This window comes from Sceloporus occidentalis, unplaced genomic scaffold, assembly GCF_023333645.1.
Source record: "Sceloporus occidentalis isolate IW3139 unplaced genomic scaffold, rSceOcc1.0.p SCAF_18, whole genome shotgun sequence".
NCBI lineage: Eukaryota > Metazoa > Chordata > Lepidosauria > Squamata > Phrynosomatidae > Sceloporus > Sceloporus occidentalis.
In genome coordinates, this window is record NW_028316998.1 from 253363 (window position 1) to 279182 (window position 25820).

The following is a 25820-nucleotide window of genomic DNA, read 5'->3' on the forward strand; positions in this document are numbered from 1 at the left end:
ATGTAGAATACATTTGCATACTGAATGAGTTTGCATAGCACATATATTAGTGGTTATTACTGTTGATTGAAAAATTGGACTATATTTAACTATGGGGCTAGGACCCGAAAAGGTGTCAACTGTCCCATCAACCTCAACTTTACATTGCGTTGTTGAAGTGGCAAAAGTAGGCACATCCTAATAATGGGAGATGCATTTATTTTTTTCCAAAAAAATAGAGGCTAATACTCACAATAGCAGTAATAATTGTCACTTCTCCTGCAATAATTATTAACCTCAGTGAGTGCAAACGGCAAACAATCTGCCTTCAATAGTTTATTTATAAGATATTATTTATAAGCCAATAATCAAGAAGGAGAATGTCAGCTGCATTCTGACATATCATCTTCTTAAATTAATTAAATACACATTTGTATTACATCCACCTTTAAAACGTGCTATAACATTTATCATGTAGGCATTTTTCACTCAGCTGATAAATGCATAGTTTGGCAACAAAGCCAAGTTAAGATATTAAAATTTGCATATGTTGTACAGAAGGCTGGGGGAATTAACTATTAAAGGCTTATTTCATTAGGATCTTGCATAATTGATGCTTCTCGTTCCAAATCTAAGAACTTTCACTCAATGTTCATGTGTTGTAAACTAAAATGGTAAAAAAAAAATAACATTAAGTTGGCCAAATATTAAGCAGCGCCATCAAGCTGCCAACAACCCTTCATCACTATGGCTAGCAAGACCTTCCAAATCCCTTGAAATGTAATTCAAGTGAATGCTTTCCTGCTGAGCAGAAACATTCATTTGTTAGTTCTTGTACCCACATTGTGCCAATTATAAAAAAATCTGTGTTTTTTGACAAATACAAATTTTCAATTTGGCAGGAAAGCCGAAAAATTTAAAATGGCTTTCAAGTGTTTTATTTGCTTGACAAGTATTGCATGTCTACAGGTTGATAAGTTGCACATGGAGGTTTTCAACACTTTCTCGAAGCACAGCTTGTTGCCACTTCTGGATTCTGGACATTAAAGGTCAAGGAATACATTTTTATAGTCAAACCTTAATGCGGTTATCTCACATAGATTGCCCACAAAACACCACAGTTCAATTTAGCGCCTCGAATAATAAAATAATAACATTACACAAAACTGGGAGTTGAGGCTGAAGGAGTCGAGGCTGAGGGAGGTCAACTTGCATTCTTCATGCCATCGTGGCACTTTCACTTCTATTGCTAAAAAGACGACTGGGGTGGTGGAAGTCATCATTTACAGATAAATTCCAAGTATTGCTAGGTTCTACTTACTAAAGGGTGAGCAAATGCAATTCGGCAGTTTGGAACCGTTTGTAGTCGTTGGACAAAAAATTGTAGCCATTGTTTTATTTTGGTTGGATTGCTTCATCCTTCCTGAAAGGGTTAATGCACATTTTTAACCCCCCTTTCTAGAGAGAGAGAGATGTTGGGATATTTTTAAATATATGATACCCGTATCCCTCAGGATACAGGATGAGAGTGGAAGAGGGTGTGGGTATTATGGTATACCATAATAGCAACATTTCAGCTCCGAAAATTGAAATACATATTATCTCTAATTTGCTTGACCACTGCATCCAAATATTGCATAATCTATAGCCAATGATAATCCTTCAATTATTTTTTACTGAACATTTAATCTGCTTTTTGCAAATGCTCTTGTGAGTTGTTTTAATAAGCTCACATAATCACCAGTGGTTAAGCACAGACAGTCTATATACTGTATATACAATATATGGACAAAAGTAGTGGGACACATGACCATTACACCAACAGGGAATTTTTTGGCTATAACAGCTTCCACTCTTCTAGGAAGGCTTTCCACAAGATGTTAAAGTGTTTGCGTGGGAACTTTTGCTCATTCATCCAGTAGAGCATTTGTGAGGTCAGGCAACGATGTTGGAAGAGAAGGCCTGACTCGTAATCTCTGTTCCAGTTCATCTGAAAGGTGTTAGATGGGGTTGAGGTGAGGACACTGTGTAGCCAGTCAAGTTCTTCCACTCCAAACCCATCCAAGCATGTCTTTATGGACCTTGCTTTGTGCACTGGGGCACAGTCTTCCTGGAATAGAAAAGAGCCTTCTACAAACAGTTCCCAGAACGTTAGAAGCATAGCATTTCCCAATATATATTGGTATGCTAAAGGATAAATATTTCCTTTCACTGAAAGTAAGGGGCCCAACCACTGAAAAACAGCCCCATACCATTATCCCTCCTCCAACAAACTTTTGAGTTGGCACAATGCAGTCGGGCAGTTAACGTTCTACTGGCATCCACCAAACCCAGACTCGTCCATTAGACTGTCAAACATAGAAGCGTGACCCCGCTCTGCGACTTTATGTGGCCATTCTGCTGTTCCTAAAGGTTTCCACTTTTCAGTAATACCACATACTGACAGTGGAATATCTAGCAATGATGAAATTTCATGAACTGACTTATTACAAATGTGGTGTCCTATAACAGTACCACACGTAAATTCACTGAGCTCACAAAACAAATGTTTGTAAATGCAGACTGCATGGCTAGGTGCTTCATATTATAAATCTGTGGCAATGTGTCTGATTGTAACACCTAAATTGAATAATTTGTCCCAATACTTTTGTCCATAGAGTGTGTAGGGTTTAGGTCTGGAGACATGCTTAGCCAGTCCATCACCTTTACCCTCAGCTTCTTTAGCAAGGCAGTGGTCGTCTTGGAGGTGTGTTTGGGGTTGATATCCCCTCCGAAGGGAGGGGATAATGTTCTGCTTCAGTATCCCTCAATGAACTGTAGCTCTCCAGTGCCGGCAGCACTCATGCAGGCCCAGACCATGACACTCCCACCACCATGCTTGACTGTAGGCAAGACACACTTGTCTTTGTACTCCTCACCTGGTTGCCGCCACATACACCATCTGAACCAAATACGTTTATCTTGGTCTCATCGGACCACAGGACATGGTTCCAGTCAGGGCCGGCCTTTGGGGTGTGCGACCTGTGCGACCGCACAGGGCGCCACACTCCAGGGGGCGCCGCCGCGGGGTCCGCCGCTGCCGCGCGGTCCGACGCCGCTGCCGCGGGGTCCGCAGCCGCCGTGGGGTCCGACGCCACCATGGCGTTCCGCTCCCGCCAGCAGCGTGCCGCTCATCAGGGGGGCACCCGGCACCCCTCCAGAGACGGACAGTAATGTCCGCCGCTGGAGGAGCAGGCTCGCAAGGGAGCGGTATCGGAGGTCTTTAACAGACCTCCGGCTCCCTTGAGTGATTTTAATCCGGTTCAAGGATCTCCCTTGAACCCGGCTTAAACTCACTCAAGGGAGCCGGAGGTCTGTTAAAGACCTCCGATACCGCTCCCTTGTGATCCGCGCGGCAACAGCTGCTGTGCGCCGGGGTTTGTTGTCAGATCCCGGCGCACAACACTGAAGCCGCGCCCACCGCTGTCCGTGCCCTCTGACCCGGAAGAAGACAGAAGAACGAAGAGGAGGAAAAGGAGCTGTAAGGAGAAAAGAGGAAAGGTAGGAAAGCATTCAGTGAGAGTGGATTGGTATATGTGTGGATTGGTATATATGTGTGGATTGGTATATATGTGTGGATTAGTGTATATGTGTGGATTGGTATATATATGTGTGTGGATTGGTATATATATGTGTGTGGATTGGTATATATGTGTGGATTGGTATATATGTGTGGATTGGTATATATGTGTGGATTAGTGTATGTGTGTGGATTGGTATATATATGTGTGTGGATTGGTATATATATGTGTGTGGATTGGTATATATATGTGTGTGGATTGGTATATATGTGTGGATTGGTATATATGTGTGTGGATTGGTATATATATGTGTGTGGATTGGTATATATATGTGTGTGGATTGGTATATATATGTGTGTGGATTGGTATATATGTGTGGATTGGTATATATGTGTGGATTAGTGTATATGTGTGGATTGGTATATATATGTGTGGATTAGTGTATATGTGTGGATTGGTATATATGTGTGGATTAGTGTATAAGTGTGGATTGGTAAATGTGGATTGGTATATATGTGTGGATTGGTATATATGTGTGGATTGGTATACGTGTGGATTGGTATACGTGTGGATTGGTAAAAATGTGTGGATTGGTATGTGTGTGGATTGGTATATATGTGATGATTAGTGTATATGTGTGGATTAGTGTATATGTGTGGATTAGTGTATATGTGTGGATTGGTATACGTGTGGATTGGTATATGTGTGGATTGGTAAGTGTGTGAGAGTGATGGGTGTTATGCTGTACCATTTCCAATGTCTTTTTCATGATCTTATTATGCTCTAAAAGTACATCATAACTCCCATCACTCTATACTGTTCCATACAGAGCTGGGAGGCAGAGGCCTTGCACCCCCACCGCAGGACTCCTGAAAGGTAAGTGAACTTCAAAGAGGGAAAGGGTAGATAGTTAGGAGGGGGTAGATAGGGAGAAGGGAGTGAGACAGGAGAAAGGGGGTAGATAGGGAGAAGGGAGTGAGAAGGGGTAGATAGGGCAGAAGAGAGTGAGAAGGGGTAGATAGGGCAATCATACTCCTATCATGCCAAGTCTGCGAGTAAATCCTGGAATCTGGGTATGCCTGGGCATGAAAGGAATGTGATTGCTGTTAATCATATATATATATATATATATATATATAATATTATTTAATTGTTTTGTCCTATTTCCAGTAATCCATGTTCTTAGTCTGCTTGTCTTCAGCAAACTGCGGGTTTTCTTGTGCATCATCTTTAGACAGCCATGCAGACCAATTTGATGCATTGTGCAGCGTATGGTCTGAGCACTGACAGGCTGACCCCCCCATCCCTTCAACCTCTGCAGTAATGCTGGTAGTACTCATATGTCTATTTCCCAAAGACAAGCTCTGGATATGACGCTGAGCACGTGCACTCAATTTCTTTGGTCGACCATGACGAGGCCTGTTCTAAGTGGAACCTGTCCTGTGGAACCGCTGTATGGTCTTGCCCACTGTGCTGCAGCTCACTCAGTTTCAGGGTTTTAGCAATCTTCTTATAGCTTAGGCCATCTTTATGTAGAGCAACAATTCTTTTTTTCAGATCCTCAGAGAGTTCTTTGCCATGAGGTGCCATGTTGAACTTCCAATAACCAGTCACATAACACCTGGGAGGGGAAATGGCTAATTGGGCCCAATTTGGGCATTTCCACTTGGGGTGTACTCACTTTTGTTGCCATGGTTTAGACATTAATGGTTGTGTGTTGAGTTATTTTGAGGGGACAGCAAATGTACACTGTTATACAGGCCGTACACTCACTACTTTACATTGTAGCAGAGTGTCATTTCTTCAGTGTTGTCACATGAAAATATGTAATAAAATATTTACAAACATGTGAGGGGTGTACTCACTTTTGTAAGATACTGTATATAATTATATATAATATCACACATTTCAGTCCATGTGTAATAATTTTCCTTGTCATTTTATATAACCAATACAATCCTATTATGTGTCAGCAGGAGAATAAAAATGTTTGCTGGCAACAGTCCATGTAGTTCTCTGGGTTTGCTTTACAGTGGTGAGAAGTGATAGAGATTATCACAGCACATGGATTAGCTCCAACAGCATCCTTCCTCTGGCCAGAAGATGAGAAACAATTTGAGATTTAAATAGGAGGATTAGAATTTTCTGATTTTCTCCCACATAATTTATCATAAAACAATGCAAATTATTATTTTAAATGTTTTTTTAGACAATAATAGGTGATTACATTGACTGTGCAGATAACTAAAGAACTTACCTGATGAAAGCCCAAATAGTCTAATATTGTAGATGAAGCATAGAATATCATGCCTTCTGTACTCACAACCAGAGCGAATCCATTTAGGGACTATGGAAGAACAAAACAGGATACGCAAGAGTTAATTTCAATTACTAGTAAAGGAAGAAAATGTGTAATATCCTCACTTTTAATTGACAACATTCAGGTTGCTAATGGTTATTTTAGTCCTGGAATTTATTGCTTTTGGAAGATCAAGAAAAGACCTTTTTAAGTAGAGTATCATGGACTGACAAAACACTTTTAATAAGCTGCATCTGGAAAACATTAAAACTCAAAGAAAACAGACAAGTGGGAAAATTGTGTCCATGACTATACAGTAACGAGTGTGAAGCTGAAATAGCAGGGAATTGTATAGGAAAGTGAACACAGTTATTGCATCCTTCCACATATAATGTGTCCTTGTCATAGGAGGCTCACAAGGATGTTTGGTGCCCAGGTAGGCCCTCATGACATTGTATACCAATTAATTCTATAATTAGTTATTAACAGTCATGTAAAAGGTGGTTATCGCATCACTGAATTATTTTGTGCACATTTTAGATATTGTGTATAACCACAAATAAGTTCTACTTTCACCCTATGCAGTAGCATCTTCTGATACACTACTTCACTTGGATCCAAAAGAAGATACACACAACAGGGCATTTTATACCAGTCATGTATGTGCCAGTTGGTCATATGGCAATATGGAATGGGTAGGATGGGAGACATTCAACTGGAAAGACTTACAGTAATGTCTGCTAGATTTAAAAAAAAATCTTTTTGTATCTCTCTTGTACATGGGTTATTGGAACACTCAAATATCAAATTTATATTTCCTTTGATACATCAAGTTGCACAACTGGTTCTCCTCTTTTTTGTGAACATATTAACTTCCAGATCTCAAAATAGAGGCATCTATGTAATACTGTAATTTCAGTATCTCAGTATTTACAAACACAAAAGTATGCTCCCCTTTGTGATAAAGTGACCAACCCTAAAAATAACTACAGATGATAATCTGGTACCATTTTTTAAGAGCATATTTAATGTCTGGTCCTTAAATGTTTTGCACTGGGGCACAGTCATGCTGGAATACAAAAGGGCCTTCCCCAAACTGTTCCCACACAGATGGAAGCATAGCATTGTCCAAAGTGTCTTGGTAAGTCCCCTTTAGCATTCCAACTTTGTGGGAACAGTTTGGGGAAGGCCATTTTCTATTCTAGCATGGCTGTGCCCCAGTGCACAAAACAAGGTCCATAAAGCCATAGTTGGATGGTTTAGTGTGGAAGAACTTGACTGGCCGCACACAACCCTGGCCTCAACACCATCAAACCATCACCTTTGGGATGAACTGCAACGGAGATTGCGAGCCAGGCCTTCTCATCCAACATCAGTGCCTGATCTCACAAATGCTCTGCTGGATAAATAGGCAAATCTTGTGGAAAGCATTGTTATAGCGGCCAGGGGAGGGGGGCAACTACATATTAATGTCTATGTATTTAGAATGTGATGTATTGCTCCTTTGGATGTCACACTGGCATTTAACCTCATGAAATCACATTTAGAATGTACTAATAATACTTATTTCCATCTACTGTATTAATCTCAACATCATAAGCACAAAATCTTCAAATCACATTTCTTAAATGAATAAAGAAAAGGTTTTATTGCCAAAAATCTGATAATTCTATAAGAAATCATAGCTTTTGGTAAATATGATACATCCATTTTTATGCATCATCCTCTAACTCATATTGTCACTTGCCAAATTAAATGCTAGCAATAAAGAAGAAAACAGTACAGAGGAAAAGATGTGCAAATGGTCCCTGATGCAATTATTTAATTACCCCCCACACTGGCACTCAGCATGCGTAATCCACTTGATATAATCTAATGACAGACCAATCTCCCCTCTATTGGCAGTAGCTACCATCACCTTACACTTACTACATTACATTTACTGTGTCTGAATGCCAGAACAAAAGTTTGGCATTTGCTTCCTGCAATGTTACTGTCAACATCATGGGAAACACTGATCCTCAGAATAGAGACCCTAAAGGGTCCGGCTCTGATCAGAAATGCAGGGCTGCAAAGCCTTGTATCCTAATCACTATGCATTCAGCAGACAGGGAGATCAGAATGAGAAATTCTTCCTTAAAAAAACTGAAAGAAAAATAATGAATAAAATGCCAACTTAAAAAGAGGAGCGCCATTGCATACTGGGAGCTAAAATGATCTATGCACGAAAGCAACGGGATGTTAATATATCTTTAAAACAGCTGAAAATGTTACACTCGTCACTTGTGTTGATAGGTTATACATATCGTTCATGTCCTTCCATGTACAATCTGTCAGGCTTAAAAGTAAGCATGATATATGTTGCATGAAATGTCCATCCAGAGATTTCACGGCCAGAGGGCTGATTGAAGGGCTTTAAAAATATTTTAGACATGCAAAGTGTCTTGCAACTTTATGTAAATTTGCTTCTATTTGACTCTTTGTTACACTATCTCATAAATAGCAATAAGACTCATAGCAAAAGAACTCTCATATATTTCACCCATAAACATTCTAATGTCTTTCAAACTATGATTCTTACATCTCATCACATCAAAGGTGCCATTGACATCCATGTGAACTCTGTTTTTTTGCCCGAAGACTCCGGGTGAAGCGCTGCGTCTCTGGGTCTCTGAGGTCCCCTTCTACAATGTTACAATTTTTCCAATTTGGGTAAGTTAGCAGACCATTCACTGATGTCAGCAGATCTGCCTACTGATGTCAGTAGACTGGTCCACCTACTACCACAAGAGGGATTGCTCCAGGTAGCCAGAGGCTGGGTGTGCCCAGTAAGGTCATGAACTTTGATGGAGTTTAATATCCATTAAGCATACTCGAGTCAAGGTACGCTCATATAGGTTTGAATATCAGATTAAAGCTAAAGTCTCAAGGAGAGTGCAGAGGTGCAGACGTAGATAATGTGCTAGATTATGCAGTCTATGCCTGGAGCTAAACCACCAGAAACACCATGTTGAAAATGATTGGGGAGAACCAAGCTTTGAAATGTTCTGTTCTGTTCAAAGAACTGAAATGTAATGCAAAAAGGTATAGGTAGATTTGCCAACATTTGTAGATCTAATCAGTATTAAGTCACATGTAGTGTGGTTGGAGGCTTGGCATGAGGGCAGGGCTTTACCAAAGTGACTTTGTGAATTTGGATGTAGCTACTGTATCTATGTAAGGGAGTAAGGTATTTAGAAGAAAATGTTTATGTATTTTTTTTGCATAATTTATATTATAAATACATTTTCCAATGTTTCTTTAAAAGTTGTACTTTTGTGACTTCTAGGTCCATAGAGCACTGGATACACATGTAGCCCTGGAAACATTATGAGCTGCTTTAAAAGAGGTTCATCAGAGAATCCTAATATGAAGCACTTGGGAGGTAATGTGTAAGCACAACAGCCCATCGAAACCAGAGGCAAAAAACCTATTGGTTGATCAAGATTCCCATTGCACTTCTGCTTAATGGGGCAGTTACTGGAGAGATCCGGAATGAGGAGTCTGAGTGAAGGAGGTCTCAGCCAATCAGGAGAGACTTCTCAACTCTCCTGATTGCCTGAGAATTCAGAAGCCCCTCCTGATAGGCTGAGTTATATATGTAATATCGTATTTGCGCGATTAGAGGATGATCCCCCCCAAATTTTAATATTAATTTAGGAAAAAAAGAAAAAGCCTAAATATAAGACTACTCTATAGGAAAAAAGTTTTTCTAGTAAATATTGATTCACATGTAAAAAAAAATTCATATTTAATAAAATTATGACGTTTTATTTCCTTTTATTTGCCAATCTGCCCCAGTTATGCACATCTGCTCCCCAGATATGCCTTATATGCCACTCTGCCCCCCCAGATATGCCTTTTCCCCCTTATTTGCATCACATGACCTTCTGGTGCGCCACCATAGAAGCCCCGGTGAAAGTACGGACAGCAGCGGAGGTTGTCTTTGCGCATTGAACAGACCTCCTCCGGCTGCCGGAGAGGAGGATCCCCTGCAGCGCTGCAGGGGATCTGGATCTTAGTCTTATAGTCAGACCTCTATTTGAGGTCTGATTAGATGATGACCTTGAATATAAGACGATGGTTATTTTTAAGAGCATTTCCACTTAGGGGTGTACTCACTTTTGTTGCTAAGGTTTAGACATTAATGGCTGTGTGTTGAGTTATTTTGAGGGGACAGCAAATTTACACTGTTATACAGGCTGTACACTCACTACTTTACATTGTAGCAGAGTGTCATTTCTTCAGTGTTTAACATGAAAAGATATAATAAAATATTTACAAAAATGTGAGGGGTGTACTCACTTTTGTGAGATACTGTATATACACCCACAAATGTCTAGAATGTGTCTGGAATATGGAATAATTGTCAGTCAATCCAGATCACATCAAGCACCAATCCTGTAGACAAAATAGTATTAGGCTTTGTATAATGAATGAAGAATGTCACTGGAATATTTCCATTTGGCATGCTTTATGACAACGAAAATAAATACGAAATGTATTACAATAACTGCACTAATAAAGAATGAAGGATTTAATATGACAGAGAACCCTGGTTATTAGTTGATGGATCCAAATATGTCAAAACACAGTTATCAACTACTTCTCCACAGTAAAAACAATTGTATACAATATACTGTAATACACATGTAAAGTATATATACATATATATATATATCTATATATATATACTCGTATATATAGTTTCTAAAGGGAGAAAGGGGAATTGGTTTCTCTCATCATGTTTCTCATTGTACAATACAAAACCACAAACACACAAATTCATTTCTCTGAATTATGTTGTCCAATGCATTTTGATCAATGCATGTCCCTATTGCTGGAAGAAACTTGGAATGCAAACGCCCAGATTTTTTGACACATATTATCACTGTAAACCTGTTTTCAAATAGGTATTAACTACTGCCATTAACGTTTTTCCCTGTAATTAAAGTCAATCCTATATTTGGAATGGATATCACATACCTGCTGTCGACTTTGAATATTCCAATATCTATACATCTGCCAACAATTTGGTTGGCGCTACATAAGCATAAAAATGCATCAATGATATATTTAACAGTCAAAAGTTTACATATGCATTCTTTCATATTTTGATGCGTGGGTGCATATTATATACAGGTGCAAAGCATATGTCTTTCAGTTCTTCCTACTTTAAGTCTAAGCCAGTGTTTCTCAATCTTTTCCAATCAAGTACTCCAAGGAGTACTGATAGTCGAAGTTACCATACTATATACAACAGAACAAGAGATCTATTTTATGAAAATGCAACCATTGTTTTCAAATAAATAAGAAATATCAGATATTGTTTTAAAATAAGTAAAACAGATATATAAAACAAACGGACTGGGAATGTAGACTGCAACTTTTTTCTATGCTTAGTAAAAGGTGTCTCTGACAAATCTAGGTATTCCTTCTACATTCTTAGGCTATGCCATAGCATTTGTTATTTCAGATTCACGTTTTATCAGGAAGCTGACTGTAACACTGTGTGACAGCGTTTATTGATATAATTATAATGGATAACTATTCCATAATTCCAACCGCTAAATGGCTTTGATCACACTACAGAAATGTCTCTTGACATGTGATCCGGGGGGAACTCGCTCCAGACAGCACTTGAAATACGATGAGGGGGAATTAGTCAAATATGCCTAGAATGTTTGTTTGTTTTTCTTTCTTTCAAATTCTCCATAAAGTTTTTAATTTCTCGTATTAAAAGATACTCCTTTTTCTTCTGATTTTACAGACTTGGCTTTTAAATATTGGATTACATTCTTGTTTAATATGTATATCCAATTATGTAAAGTCACGAAAGCTGCACCTGCTACTTACACTCAACACAATTAAGCCTGCAATGGTAAAAGCTTCTACTGTACTCCTTTACCAACTAGTTTGTGAATGATACACAAGGAATAAATAAAGACATTATTATGGTTCATAAATGTCAATCTAACTTTTCTTACAAGGCATGGAATCTTGATTTTCAAGCCATATCACATGATCTGTACCTAAAGTTAACATATCCAATAGTTCTGAACATTGGCAAGACAATTTATTTATTCCAAGGCTTGATGCCTACAAAACCTTCAATGTTTCACCCAAAGGGTAGACACATGAGAAAATGGTATAACGGGCTCTAAGGGAAGGACTACAATATTTTGGAAATGTACAAGCAAATATTATATACCGTATTTTTCGCTCCATAAGACGCAGTTTTTTTCCTCCCAAAGTAGGATGAAAAATCAGCCGCGTCTTATGGAGCGAAGATGCAGGCAGGGAGGGGGGGGGGGGAGGGGGGGGGGCAACGATATACCGTATTTATCGGCGTATAACACGCACTTTTTTAACTAAAATCCGGAGCTTAAACCCTACCTGCGTGTTATACGCCGATAAATCCGGGGTCGCAACTGAGGCAGGCGGCGGCGGCCGCCAGCAGAGGAGTCCTGGATTTCTGCCAGTCAGGGGGGCCCAAGGGGTGCCGAGCGGTTGCTGAAGACAACCGCTCGGCAACTCTCGGGCCCCCCTGCCTGACAGATATACAGGAATCCTTTGCTGGCGGCGGCCGCCGCCACTGCCGCCTGCCTCAGCGCTTCAACTCCTGTGTTGGAAGCGTTTGTCTCGGGTGCCGGCGCTTTACGCTGGGCGCCGGCATATGACGTCAGACGCCGGCGCTCAGCAGTGAAGCGCCGGCACCCGAGACAAACGCCTCACGCTTCCAACACAGGAGTTTAAGGTAAGTGACCGGGGCGGGGGGGGGAGATCCTGAGAAGGGGGGGTTAGGGAGTTAGAGGGGAGATCCTGAGAAGGGGGGGTTAGAGAGTTAGCGGGGAGATACTGAGAAGGGGGGTTAGGGAGGGAGGTCTTACTGTGTGTGTCTTACTGTGTGTGTGTGTGTGTCTTACTGTGTGTGTGTGTGTGTGTCTCACTGTGTCTGTGTGTGTCTTACTGTGTCTGTGTGTGTCTTACTGTGTCTGTGTGTGTCTTACTGTGTGTGTCTTACTGTGTTCATAGCTTATTCAGTTATTGTAATAAATATTTTAGCCCATTTTTTAGCTCAAAATATTTTTTCCTTTTTTTTCTCCTCTAAAATCTAGGTGCGTCTTATCAGCAGGTGCGTCTTATAGAGCGAAAAATACGGTAATTAATGGGTGGTAAATACAACATATTGTTTGTAGTACATAAAATACTGTTCTCTAATTATTTTTAAAAGGGAATATTTTCTACCATAATACTTTATACTATAGTATTTTAAAAAAATATCATATGCTACAAAAGAGGATTATTCCACTGCATTTCCCATGAATTTTACAGTAGGAAGACAAGGCATAATAAATTAGTGACATATTTAAGCACACAGTAGCAGATGTGCAACAAGCCTGGATTTGTTGGAACGTATTGTTAATTGCTGCAGAAACTGTATGTAAATGCTTCATAGAACAGTATTGTTCAGCCAATGACACTCTATTGATTAAAATGTGGCAGGTGTTTAGGACTCTGGTGGGATCATTTTAAATCCTTTGTAATTTGTATAGCCAAATTAAAAATATATATATATATTATGAAAAAATATTTTCATTATCCATTTGTTCCCCCTTTTTAACCCTATCATTTCTATAAATTACCTTTATTTTTTGCTGTAAATGGGAGCATCCATCGTTTTAAATTGCTGCCTACAATACATTTAGGAATTGCTCCTTCGGTAACTCCCTTGAATCATGCTTTATCTTAAAGTAAGGGGCATCTGCATGAATTATCCTGCCTATTTTTCCACATTATATACCGTATTGGCTCAGATATAGGCCGCCCCCGTATATAGGCCGCACCCTAAAAGTTTGGTGCCTTTTTAAAGAAAAAGTTTTTTTCTTTAAAAAAGCACCAAAAAAAACATGCTGCCACTCTGTCTCCCCCCCCGAGATATGCTGCCACTGTCCTCCCCCCCGAGATATGCTGCCACTGTCCCCCCCCGAGATATGCTGCCACTGTCCTCCTCCTCCCCCCCGAGATATGCTGCCACTGTCCCCCTCCCCCCCTCCGAGATATGCTGCCACTGTCCCCCCCCGAGATATGCTGCAACTCTGCCCCCCCCGACTTACCAGAGCAGACTCCCGGGTAAACTATAAAATTTAATTGGCTTGTGGCTAGAATACAGAAGATGAATGCGTTTTATTTGTAGAACTCAATTTGTAATCTATTTTTATGTTAGTTAGATAAACATTGTGAGTTTTAGAGCTTCTTAGAGTTTAACCCCTTGTTACCCTCCAAATATTTCCACTCTTCCTCAAAAAGGATGTCAGGATTTCATAATGTAATATTTTCAGACAGTCACATATTATTCATATCATATATCTTAGCCCAAACTACTAAACAAACACCCTGAAAACTTTATTGTTGTAAACAATAGAATGGTTCACTCTTAATCACGCAGACCCTGCAGATTTGATCACTAAAGTCTATGGAGCAAAGGATTTCATCAGACAATCAGGACTTCATTACCATTGCCATAAGCAGTCAGCTCCACGAACTTTACGCAGGGAAAGTCACCCAAAATATCACATGATGGACAACAATGGCAGCACAAGGAGAATGGGTACAGGCATTGTGTGTTTAAGACTATAATAATGTGGTGTTTTGTTATGTTACTCTCCTCATTGTGTCCTCTTCACAGTACATCTTTATATTTTGTACTATTAAATATTTCCTTTCTGGGATAACCAGCAGTCAAGACAAGCTGCTACAACTAAATTCAATACTTTTATATATATTTGTCTAGGCCTAGGAACTATATAAATCCAGAATTTAGATGTTATGTAAAAGCCTTAATTGGCAAATAAAAACTGATCCCCTTGTGCATTTATTCTTAGGTGGCTCTGCCTCAAGACTATGAAGATGGCACTTCAGTTTCCCTGGAACACACCTTTCATGATGTACAACCTGACAAAAATCCTGTAAAATTATTTTTTTAGCTATTTCTGAATCCAAAAATGATTTTCAGAAAAACTATTTTAGGCAATCAAACAGTGAACTAAACAGCCTTCTTAATCATAGGTCATCAGAAAAAAAAGATGCCAAAATTCTTCAGAAATATTCAACCACTCCACCAAGTCTGGCAGCTCATAAATCTCTTTATGAGACACTATTCAGTTATCTAGTATGATAGTAATCAATTCCATCCTTTGTATGCCGAGCTCTAGTTAGTTTTTAAGTCTCAAGTGGTACAAAGTAACGTGCACCTCCCTTGGCACACCTTCGAAATCAGGATGTGGTATATAAAACACATATGCGTTCAGACTTTTTTTTTGCCTAATCTGATAAAATACTTATTTGTCCCAGATGGACAAAAGTAACCCTGCAGTTGATGTCCTAGGTAATAATCACCCTCTGCTCTCAACTGCAAATGTGAAACGGTTATAGTTATGGAAAGGTTATGAAGAAGACTTTATCTTAGTTCTGTATATGTGTCTGTTAAATGAGCCACATCATTTACATCATCGGCCACTATAGGAGGAACAATTAAACTTGCAATTTTCTTTTATTTAACTTTTTTACCAACCTGCTTTGTTCTCTGATTTCTAGCTTCTAGACAACCTATAATTTCATCCATTCATACTAGTTGTCCCAGTTGTAACCATACCTCCCCTTTGAGGTGTGGTGGTTGTAAGATATAATTCTACATGGAATACATTGATTTGAAGAAATTGTACCACTATTTGAAAGCTTAGTGTTAATTTTTTATATATAGCCACCTGGGTGTCCAGATTAGCAAAACAACTAGACAGTATTTACACAACGGCATCTTTGTGTAACTTTTTATTTGCTATTTTATCATTTACTATGAATGTGGGATAGTGTGTAGGAGTACGTTGGCTGCAATATTACAGGGTCACTTGGCTAGACTTGGTCCCCCCTACACCCTGCATCAAGTTGTGTGGTGCCAACCTTCTTTTTGAAAGGTCATGAACAAGGTGTCTAAACAAACGAATTACCTCAATAACCATTATAACAATAATTTCAGTTATTAAAGCTCTACATTGTTAAAGTAGACCCTAGGCCTCATACCTGGCACTTAGTTCTTTTTTGCACCAAATTAAACTTGTCATCTGGATATTCCTATTAAATAGCCTTTTTCCTAAACTTCGTGCTGAGTTCCAAGCAGTCACTTTCATTGTTTGTGCCTTTTTTTCATGCAATGTTTATAATGACAATGCTGCCTTTAGATCTTTTGTTCTCTTTCCACCTCTGAAGAACAACAAGCCCAGTGTTGGAAAACATTGCATGTCATATCTTCCTAAACAGCAACAGACGTACACTTTCAGTGGCACGAGCGATTTGCTAAGTGAAGTGTATTAGCAGCGAGAAACCTACTGTACACAAAGAAAAGCTTTGAATTATTAATAGGCCGTAGTTAAGGAAATGATAGCATTCTACCACTCACTTCTAGTAGGAGCTCTCCTTCTGGCATGGCAGTCCCACTGGAGCGGTTGTCTTCTTTTATTGCGTGACCGACCGGCTGGCACGGCTGCTTCTTGGAGTGCTGTTCCTCAATTGCTGTTAAACAAGGTGAGCGAGAGAACGATAAGTAACAGAACTGATCGGCATGATAGGTTCAGTGAAGTGTTACACTTGGAGGTCACCGAAAGAGCAGCATGCAATTTTCATATCTCACAGCCTGAGGCGTCACTTTGTTTTTGTATCATTTGGCAAGTGTTTAAAGGCATCACTTAGATGTGTATTTGCATGAGATATCCCATAATCCTTTGTAACGGACCACAACTATTCTCCTATTTATTTACCCTGTGGTTTTACATTGTATTTAATTCAGCAATGCAATTCTCGCCCTTATTCCTAAAACTCACTTATGTCATTTTTATAGTGACTGTTATCCATAATACTAATGAAGAATGTAACAAGATATATTCCAATAAGTTCTAAATCCATTACTGATTATTATCTAAAAAGAGAAAAAATATTGTTTCTTTAACACGTCCACTATAATAACAGAAAAACAAAATTCATATCATTATTTAAAAAAACCAACATATAAATCTGCCAGATTCTGTCAATTTTTCAAAAATGTAAAAAGTAGGCTTATTTGGGGATATTAAACATTTTAGAACTATTATATTATATTATGTCAGACACTTAATATTAAAGAGAACAAAAATTACTTATCACTATTATCTGCAATAAAAGTGTACATCATATGAAATATTTGATCCTAAAATAATTTGGTAACATTTAGAGACCTGCGTTCCATTATTTACACCAGGATTTGAGGCCCAAAACGCATGATGTGAGGCATCCAGTCGCTTGCCATGTGCAAAGCACTGTGTGCAACTCATAAATCCAAGATTCACAGGGGTATGTGTTACATGTCAATGAAGTCTGAGTCCACACACAGGTTACCTACCAAAGACCTTTGGTTTTATTATAGGTATGTGCAGAGTAGACACTTTTAGCAAAAGAATTTAAGTCCCCAAGTCCAAGGTAAATTGCTCAATATTAAAGTTTATTCTTTATGAAGTGCCAGTGAATCAAATGGGAGAAAAACAGCTTAACGCGTTTCACGCTTAACTCAGAGCTTACTCATAAGCTTGTAACCATAAGTATATTTAATAGCTGGTCTATAATATGCTAAATCTCTGAATCCTTCCTCATAAATCTTGCTCCAAACCCATTTTACTGCAATCTCATCTAAGGCTGTCCCATCTACAGATCCCTATAGCCTTTTAGCCTCTAAATGCTAATCAGAGCTAGGTCTTACCTTCTTCGGCAGTTGGAAGCTAAACATTAACTTTGTATTCTCTCCAAAATCTGAACCTGCTGAAGGTTTGCAGAATAAAGTATATAGGTTCTAACTGTGACAAGATTTTCTTCCTCGCATCCTCAAACAGGGCTAGTCCAATTTGCGAGACAGGAGATTAGTGGGGTCATTTTACGTTATGCTATAGAAGTGGCTCGACACCTTGCACCGTGTAAGAGCAGGGGTCATGTTAGGTTCCAGGTAAGAGTGTGGATGTGTGCCCATGGGCACATATATTGTGTGGGGGTCCACTTGACTTTAAATGGAGTACTGGCTGAATGGCAGAACTAATTACTGAAAACTGAATATGATACAGTTATATTGAATCTGATTTCTTTCCAGTTTACTCAACTAAGAATCTATGCTGTCTACCCCTAAATCTGACTATGCTTCTGGTTTATCCTTCTGTACCGATCTGGTTTATCCTTCTGTGAGATCCTGACGGATACCTTGTTCTACCATAATTTTGAAGTATGCCAATAGATTGCCAATTGGTAGATGCTTTTTTGGCATTTATTTGTTCCAATCCATGATTGCCAGTAAGGATATGGTTATTTTAATAATCCTGTCAGTGTTTCCTATTCAAATCTAAATTATTGAATAGGGTGCTACCACTGGTGATTCCTTTCCTGACTTCAATGATGCAGTGCAAGGCATAGATCCCATACATTTGAAAAGCACCATGGAAATAAGTATTTGTACCAGAAATATATGGTGTGTCCAAGTAGTGGTTTACTATGTAACTAACAGACTGTGCCAGCCTGAGGAAGTGTCTGTACATTTCTGCTAGCGTGGTATAGTGGTTTACACGTTAGCTGTAAAACAAACTTGTGGGTTTTACTTAGGCTTTTAGATCATTATGTGGTAAATGTGTCATCCTCCTCTTTTCCAAAACACATAAAAAACATTATATTTTATATATATATATATATATGTGACAGAATGACCTGTCATACAGGGCCCCAGGGTAGACAGAGATGGCTCCGGCCTGGCTGCATAACAAACATGGCTCAAGCAGGAACTCCATTGTGTTAACAAATCCCATTAACAGGATTACTGCCAGGAGGATATTCAGTAGCCAAAGGGGATTAAAGGTTGGATCGTCTACATGTACCTGTTTATTAATGTTAATTCAATTATGTGGATGTTTTACAACAATAAAATGTTCCATTTGTTCTTCACAATCATGGTGGTCGTGACTACTTTTGTGATCTAAGACAAAGATCCATCTATTAGCCTTTTGAGGCTGGAGACTATCCTGGAGGGACAGACGAAGGATTCATAGGGTATCTATAACCCTAACTAAGCAACCCATTACAATATATATATATAACAAATAGCCCTGCACTCCTACCTAAACATAAATAAGGTGACAAATACTAGATTGCTAGTTCAAAAAAAGTGCCCGGTGCTTGGCTAATTACATAAATCAAATCTAACAAAATATGCCAGTTGGCAACACCTGTCAGATTTATTTGCAAGTAAGTGCAATGCAGCTTAATTTGTCTTTATCTTGTGCTCCAGCAATAGGTAAAAGTCACTGGACTTGATTATAAAATTGGGTACATATATATTTTAGCTCTTGCTGTAAAAAATGAAACCTTAAATTAACACGACAGCCATTATATGCGGTTTAACAAATCTCCTGACATGTTGTATACTGACCTACAATCCCAAGGGAAAATTGAGTCTTTGGCCCACGTTGATACTGTATATTAGCACAATACAGAAAAAGACATTAACTTACAGAAGCGTTCAGGATCTCAAAGGTCTCTACATCAAATAGATGGAATTGCAGTATATTAAAGATGAAGAAAACTTGTATCCACAAGAAGAAAAAGGTCGAAGATAATGAGGGCATTGATACTTGGACCACAGTATAATGGCATAGTGGAGGACTGGTGACAGCAAATCAACAGACATGCCATTACAGTCAATCTGCACAATCAAAAGAAACAGACACTGCATTTTCGAAAGTTAGCCAGAATTTTATTTGGCATGAGGTTCTTCTGGATGGGGACATCTTTGGATGATTGTGGTTGATAGACATAGTGGTTTGGACTGTGAGCCAGATTATAATATATGACAAGTGGGAGTATTGTTGTGCAGTTATAGTGGTCTTTTTGTCATATGCCACAATGTAGAGTTACGTTAGTTTGGTGACCTTTCTTAAGGTCATGCTGCCATTAACCTGGATTCAATAGACTCAGCGTTTGAACTCATGGAATACACAAAGAAAGATCTTCACACCACACAGTGGAAACATTAAACTGTGTGTAGTAGTTGGTGGAAATCCCTGCCGGACTTTATTCTGTATTTAACAATCAGCGTCAATGCTAAGAGACGAAGACTATTCTATTCTGCTGTCTGCACTTCTCAAGGGGCTCACGGTCAGCTAATTTAGAAAGTCCACAGGCATGAACATATTAGACGAAGGGGAATCAGGTAAGAGTCAATTTGCACTTTGTAGTTTTTAAATTGTATTATTTGGCGCTGATTCCTTTGTTTGTTGTGTGAATCTCTCTCTCTCTATATATATATATTTACATACACATACACACACATACATATTTAAAGTCATCCAACATATCCCATGACTGACAGCAATGGCACCTCCAGGTCTGAAGATAAAGGAAGTTTTTGCCAATGCTATTGTACATTATTGTATACAGCTTTGTATTTTATTTTCCAGTTTATTTTTTCCCCCTTTAAGAATTCCTATATGGTACCTGTGTTTTAGCCAGAAATATATTTTTGGACTATTTACTCCCAAGTATTGTTAAAAAATGTGACTTTGCGATAGACTTATACTGCAAGTATTATGTACAACATGGAAAAACTGCCCATAAACCAGGTAATATTTCACTCTATGTCACTGTTTTATTACAATAAGACAAACTAAACAATGTGCCCAAAATATTTTATAGTATTTGTGTTTTTTTTGTTAAAAAAAAACTGCATGATTTTACAATGGGAGGCCTGCCACTGCTAAACGGAACTTCTGTACATATTGCTGACGCATATCTAGAAATACTTTTGTAGATGTCCATTGTAATCTGGTTATATAAATATATATATATATATACACACACACACACATATATATTAAAAATGTGCCCAATAACTTATGGCTGACAAAGTCATGTGTCAGAGACTTGGGAAAGTGTTTTATTGATGTATTAAAAATGTGGGGGTAAAATGCATTAACAGATACACCATCTGTGGCTATGATTCAAATTAACATTTTTGTTCCTCAGATCATTTTCTCCTGCGTCAGGCATCAATACGTCCACAGTGGAGTATCTTCTCAACTACCTCTATATCATTACCCTGAAGGGAATGGCTGTGCCATACTGTCTTTCCACATATGTTTAACAAGGTGACCTGAGATACCTCAAAATGTCTGACATGTATGCCATGGTATTAAAGTGTATAACTAGATTGGCAGATACTAGTTGGAAGATTGTATAACTGTCATGGAACCTGAGAACCAGTGTGATCTATAGATACAGGGAGAGAACCCATAACATCAAGGGAATGCAAACGTAAAGGAGTTGCTGTTTAAGCATGTTTAGAGCACCATTTGAGACCTACAGGTGTTGTCAGCTAGAGACTCCAGCAATGTTCTCTTGTAGAGGTCAAAGCAATCTGAGGAGCAGCAGAAGACATTCTGTACGGCTATTTGATCAATAAGAAGTTATGTTATTGGTTATATATGAAAATAAAGCTTGTCAGTGTTTAGTGCCAAGTTGGAAGCCTGTAAGTGCAAATATACTTTTGTATGTAATATATAGGTGTATAGCGTCTTATCAAGACTCAATAAGGGTTGGAAAACTCAGAACGTAACAGGGGGGACAAGATGAATCCCTTGGTGATGCCATTTTGAAAGACTAGTTCTGGTTGGATGCTGTAGTCCTAAACTTTTTATTTTTGTTTTTTACAAATAATTTTGCTGGAGTAAAATATAGTAGAATACCACATAATTGCCTGTTTTTAACTAGAGACTGTTCCTCTGTTCTGTATGTAGCTGTAATATCATACATGTTCTGTTTCACACCAGGGAACAAGATGTCATTGTCTTTTACACATAAATTGTGATACCATTTTTGGGGGCTACTTATTTGTAGCTTGTTTTTACTGAAAAGATAGATGCCCATTTTATTACTTTCTCGTTGGCATTAGAGAACAAGTATAATACAATGCATGGAATTCAAATGAGAAAAATGAAAGCATTTACACGTTTATAAACATTCATGTTCTTGATTAAATGAAATCTGCATGAACTCTACGGCCAAATAAAGTTTACATTCTTTTGAGTGTTATTTAAATCAGTGCTTGACAACACATCTGGAGGGTCACATGGTATTCAGAAATTTTGCCCCAATAGAGGCAACTTTCAAAATATTTTTGAAACCCTGAAGGTTCTCTGGTTAAAAAGATTCCATCAAATTTGCTGTGGAACAGGTGATCACGCAGATTTTGTGACTGCCCTGCATGACAACTTTAATACCTTGGGTGTATGTGGGAAAACCTGTCCTATCATGAAAATTATGAAATTATGCTTCTAAGGATTTAAAAGAGGGCAAGTGTAGTCTCCCAGCCATTCTTTGGTTTCAATTCCCTCTTTCTTTACAGATAGCCTTCATCACTTGCAGAGAATTATGGAAGCTATCAGCAGCTGGATGGCCATACTGATAAAGTCCTTTCCCAAAAAAGCACATTACACATTCTCCAAAACACCATCACTGCCAGCCAATAATAAATTACTAGAAAAAATGATATTTGTAATAAAATGGCAGAACTGCCTCATTTGCTTCTATTATACAGCACTTCTTTATTTTCATCATATGCCTAACAACGTATTTCAATCTGTGGCATCAAGTAAATTCTAGGTCACCACAGAAAATGAAATCTAATTATTTTTCCCCTTCATGTGACAGAATACTTGAAGCTCCAGTTATTGCAATATGATACAGTGGCTTTTGTGTGAATGAATCCATTTCACAGTTTGAAAACATACCGCTAGTCATTTTCCACACCATCCACCCATCTTATTAACAAGTTTATTTCACTTACAGTATACTTTCCTATTGCATTTCTGTTTTAACATAACTTATATGGCACAAAAGTAAAAAAGCATTGTAATAAGTTGTATAGCGGTTTTCAATTAAAATTGTACCCCCCTGTCCGTCCTCTTTTTAGAAGAAACAATTTCACACAACCGGTAAATACGGTTTTGTAGCTCTAATCCACCAATGAGTGACAGCTAGGAAATGTTAGGGGTACTGTCACCTTCATAGCTTTTGGCAAGGCTTTGAAACTACATATTCATTTTTTTGTGATTAGTTTAAAGATGTTTGGACTATGGTCCTTCAGGGAAGACGAAGTCTGTGTCAAAACCAGAATAATAACTAGAAGCTATGTGTAATACTGTCCCATACTCAATCCAACAACACCTAGAGTGGCTGCCAGAACCTTCTACCACCAAAGAGGAAGAATATATTCATGTTGAGAAATGATAATGCAGAAGCAGAAAAAAATGGCTGCTCTTGATGTATGTAAATAATATGAGTGTATACATACAGTATATTGCTGATTTTAATATATAAACACCATTTATTTAGTGTACTGAACTGTGAACTGTCAGGTCAACTTTAAGCCTATGCTAATACCAGATGTTGAAGACTAAATCAAGAGTCACCACACAAGCAATTTAAAAAAAATGCTTTTAATAAACAAAACCTAGTTTAGTTTAGACAGAGTTTAGTTTACCATTACGGCAATATGTTCATAAACCTGATTAGCACTGGTGATTTAAATGGTCTTTGCTTACTTACACAATCACACAAATATTTAGGCTTACCTGTCTCAAGTTTACTGTATGTTTCAACTGCAAATGGTTCAAATGTAAGATGCCCTAATCCCAATAGCATCAATGAGCACACTGACAAATTTCTTTACCACAATTTAGACGTGAACATTGAGTGTGACAGAAACCACAATTTCCAAAGACAGATAGTTCTCGGTAAACAGATATTTGTACCATGTTCAAATATCCAAGACAGCATAAACTTCTTAAAGTGGACCTGTCATCCACAAGTGTACTTTACACAATTCCACCTATACTTATATATTTTTAAACTTCCCTTTTCTTCCATAAATGCTGTTAGGATATAGATAAAAACCAGAACTAGACTGTAACATTTCTGCTTAATTATATAACACAAGTCTAATTTTTATACTACACACTATCTCAATAACCCGGAGCTATGCCTCCTTCTAGAAATCCCATGTTCTGTCTTGCTAGTTAGATCCCCAGGAATATATTAATTTATGGGACTCATTTTTAATCGTAATTCCTGCATGGCCAATCTTAGATTAACTACAATTTAAAGCATTAATAAATAAAGTATATATATATATATATTTATATATATATTTGAGAACATCTTACTGGAAAGTGTCTAGTAAGGATAAAAGCAGGATTTTGCTTCCATGTGTATATACCTATTTTAATGCTATAAACCAGTATCATTTTTGCACTATATATGGGAGGGCTGGCACCTTCTGGCCCAGAGGGAAAGTAAGGCCAAGTGGCCTCATTGGCCCTTTGCCCCCAACACACACATATGTACATGCACTTACACAAACTTACACACCCAGGATAACACACATACTTACACTAAAACATACTCACTAACTCATACCACTTACATTCCTGCTCACACTTGTACACATTCATGCTAACACACAGACACATACATTGCATTGTACAGGTCCTATTTTAATGTGGAAGCATATTAAGCTTATTCAAAAGTGATATTATATTTGTATCATAACACTAAAAAGTACATTCATCGCACCTATAAAGCAAAATGCTAGTTTGCCACTTTAATGGTTAATAAGGTTTCGCAAGGCTCAGTTGGAAACACAAAAAGGAAAATCCTGCTGTCAGAAAGTTTACTTAATGAGTTTCCCCATATATAAAAGAACATCACAGAGGGTTGCCAGGCTCATACAGATAAACATACTGTTGCATTTATTCACCAGGCAATTTACAGTACATCTTCCTTCCCTCTCTTACTCCCTTTCTCCCTCTTTAATCACCTCCTCCTCTTTCTCTCCCTCTCCCCCTCCTTCCTGACATCTTTGCGTGATTAGAGAACAGCTATCTTCTCTACATGTAGGCGGGAGCTGGCACTGAGCCATGTAAGCTCTGCAAAAATCCAACCCCATTTTTTCCCTTTTTTTTTTTTACAGTGCCCTTTTTCCAAACAGTGGAATCCCATTTAGAGAGAAACACCAGAGGGAGAACAAACCGCTGGCTGACCAAGCCCTTGCTGTCACGCAAACCCAGCCCTCTGTCAATCTCCTCTTCTGCCTGACAGAGCCCTGGCATTGGTTCAAACCATTGCGTGCAAGCAGTGAAGCCACATTACCCAACGAGGAATTTCATAATAACAACAGCTGTTAAATATTGATGACTCCTGGCAAGCTGTGAATGCACTTGGTGAAGGTTAAGTCAGTGTGTAATGGAATCTAATTCCTCGTTATACATTGTATCAGCTATCCGGAACTTGCTTTTTTTTTTAGGTATCAAAGTATAAAATGCAAAAATAAATAACAAATTAAAAAAAAATATATATATATATACATATATATCATAAACAAAAGGGCCATCAAAGGGTTAAGGGCGTGGTAAGCCAAAGATGCATTTGAAATGATATATGTTGTTATAAAATTTTGTTTGAAAAGTTAAAAGCGAAGGCAATCAAAATAACCAGTTTGCCTGCATTCCAACTGCCTTAACGTCTAAATTTAACAAGCACAGCTTTCTAGTAGTATTTTTCCAGCTGCTGGGCGCTTTGATGAGGTTTTGCGTACTTCTCATTTAAGACTGATTAGATCTCTCTGCAGTCTGCCAAGGGGCCGTATCCCTTGTTCTAGAGAGGACATGGTTTGGGTTAGGTGATATACATGAGAAAAGCGATCAGACTTTAAAACAACATTTTTACTGCCTAAAAGATACTTCTGGTAAACAAATGGTGCAGGCTTAAATAGTAATTTTAAATTGTTATAATTTAGTATCAATTGTTATACATATACCATTGTATATGTA

At 38.3% G+C, this 25820-nt stretch overlaps 1 protein-coding gene across 1 annotated transcript in view; it reads right to left on the bottom strand.

Annotated features, from left to right (window-relative positions):
• Positions 1-25820, bottom strand: part of AHRR (aryl hydrocarbon receptor repressor) — a 121896-nt gene that overhangs the window by 36125 nt on the left and 59951 nt on the right. Inside the window, exons 3-4 of the mRNA XM_089482269.1 lie at positions 16334-16446; positions 5797-5886 (exon numbers count right to left, since the gene is read on the bottom strand). Of these exons, the coding sequence (XP_089338395.1) occupies positions 5797-5886; positions 16334-16446 (203 nt within the window). The remainder of the gene's footprint in view (positions 1-5796; positions 5887-16333; positions 16447-25820) is intronic.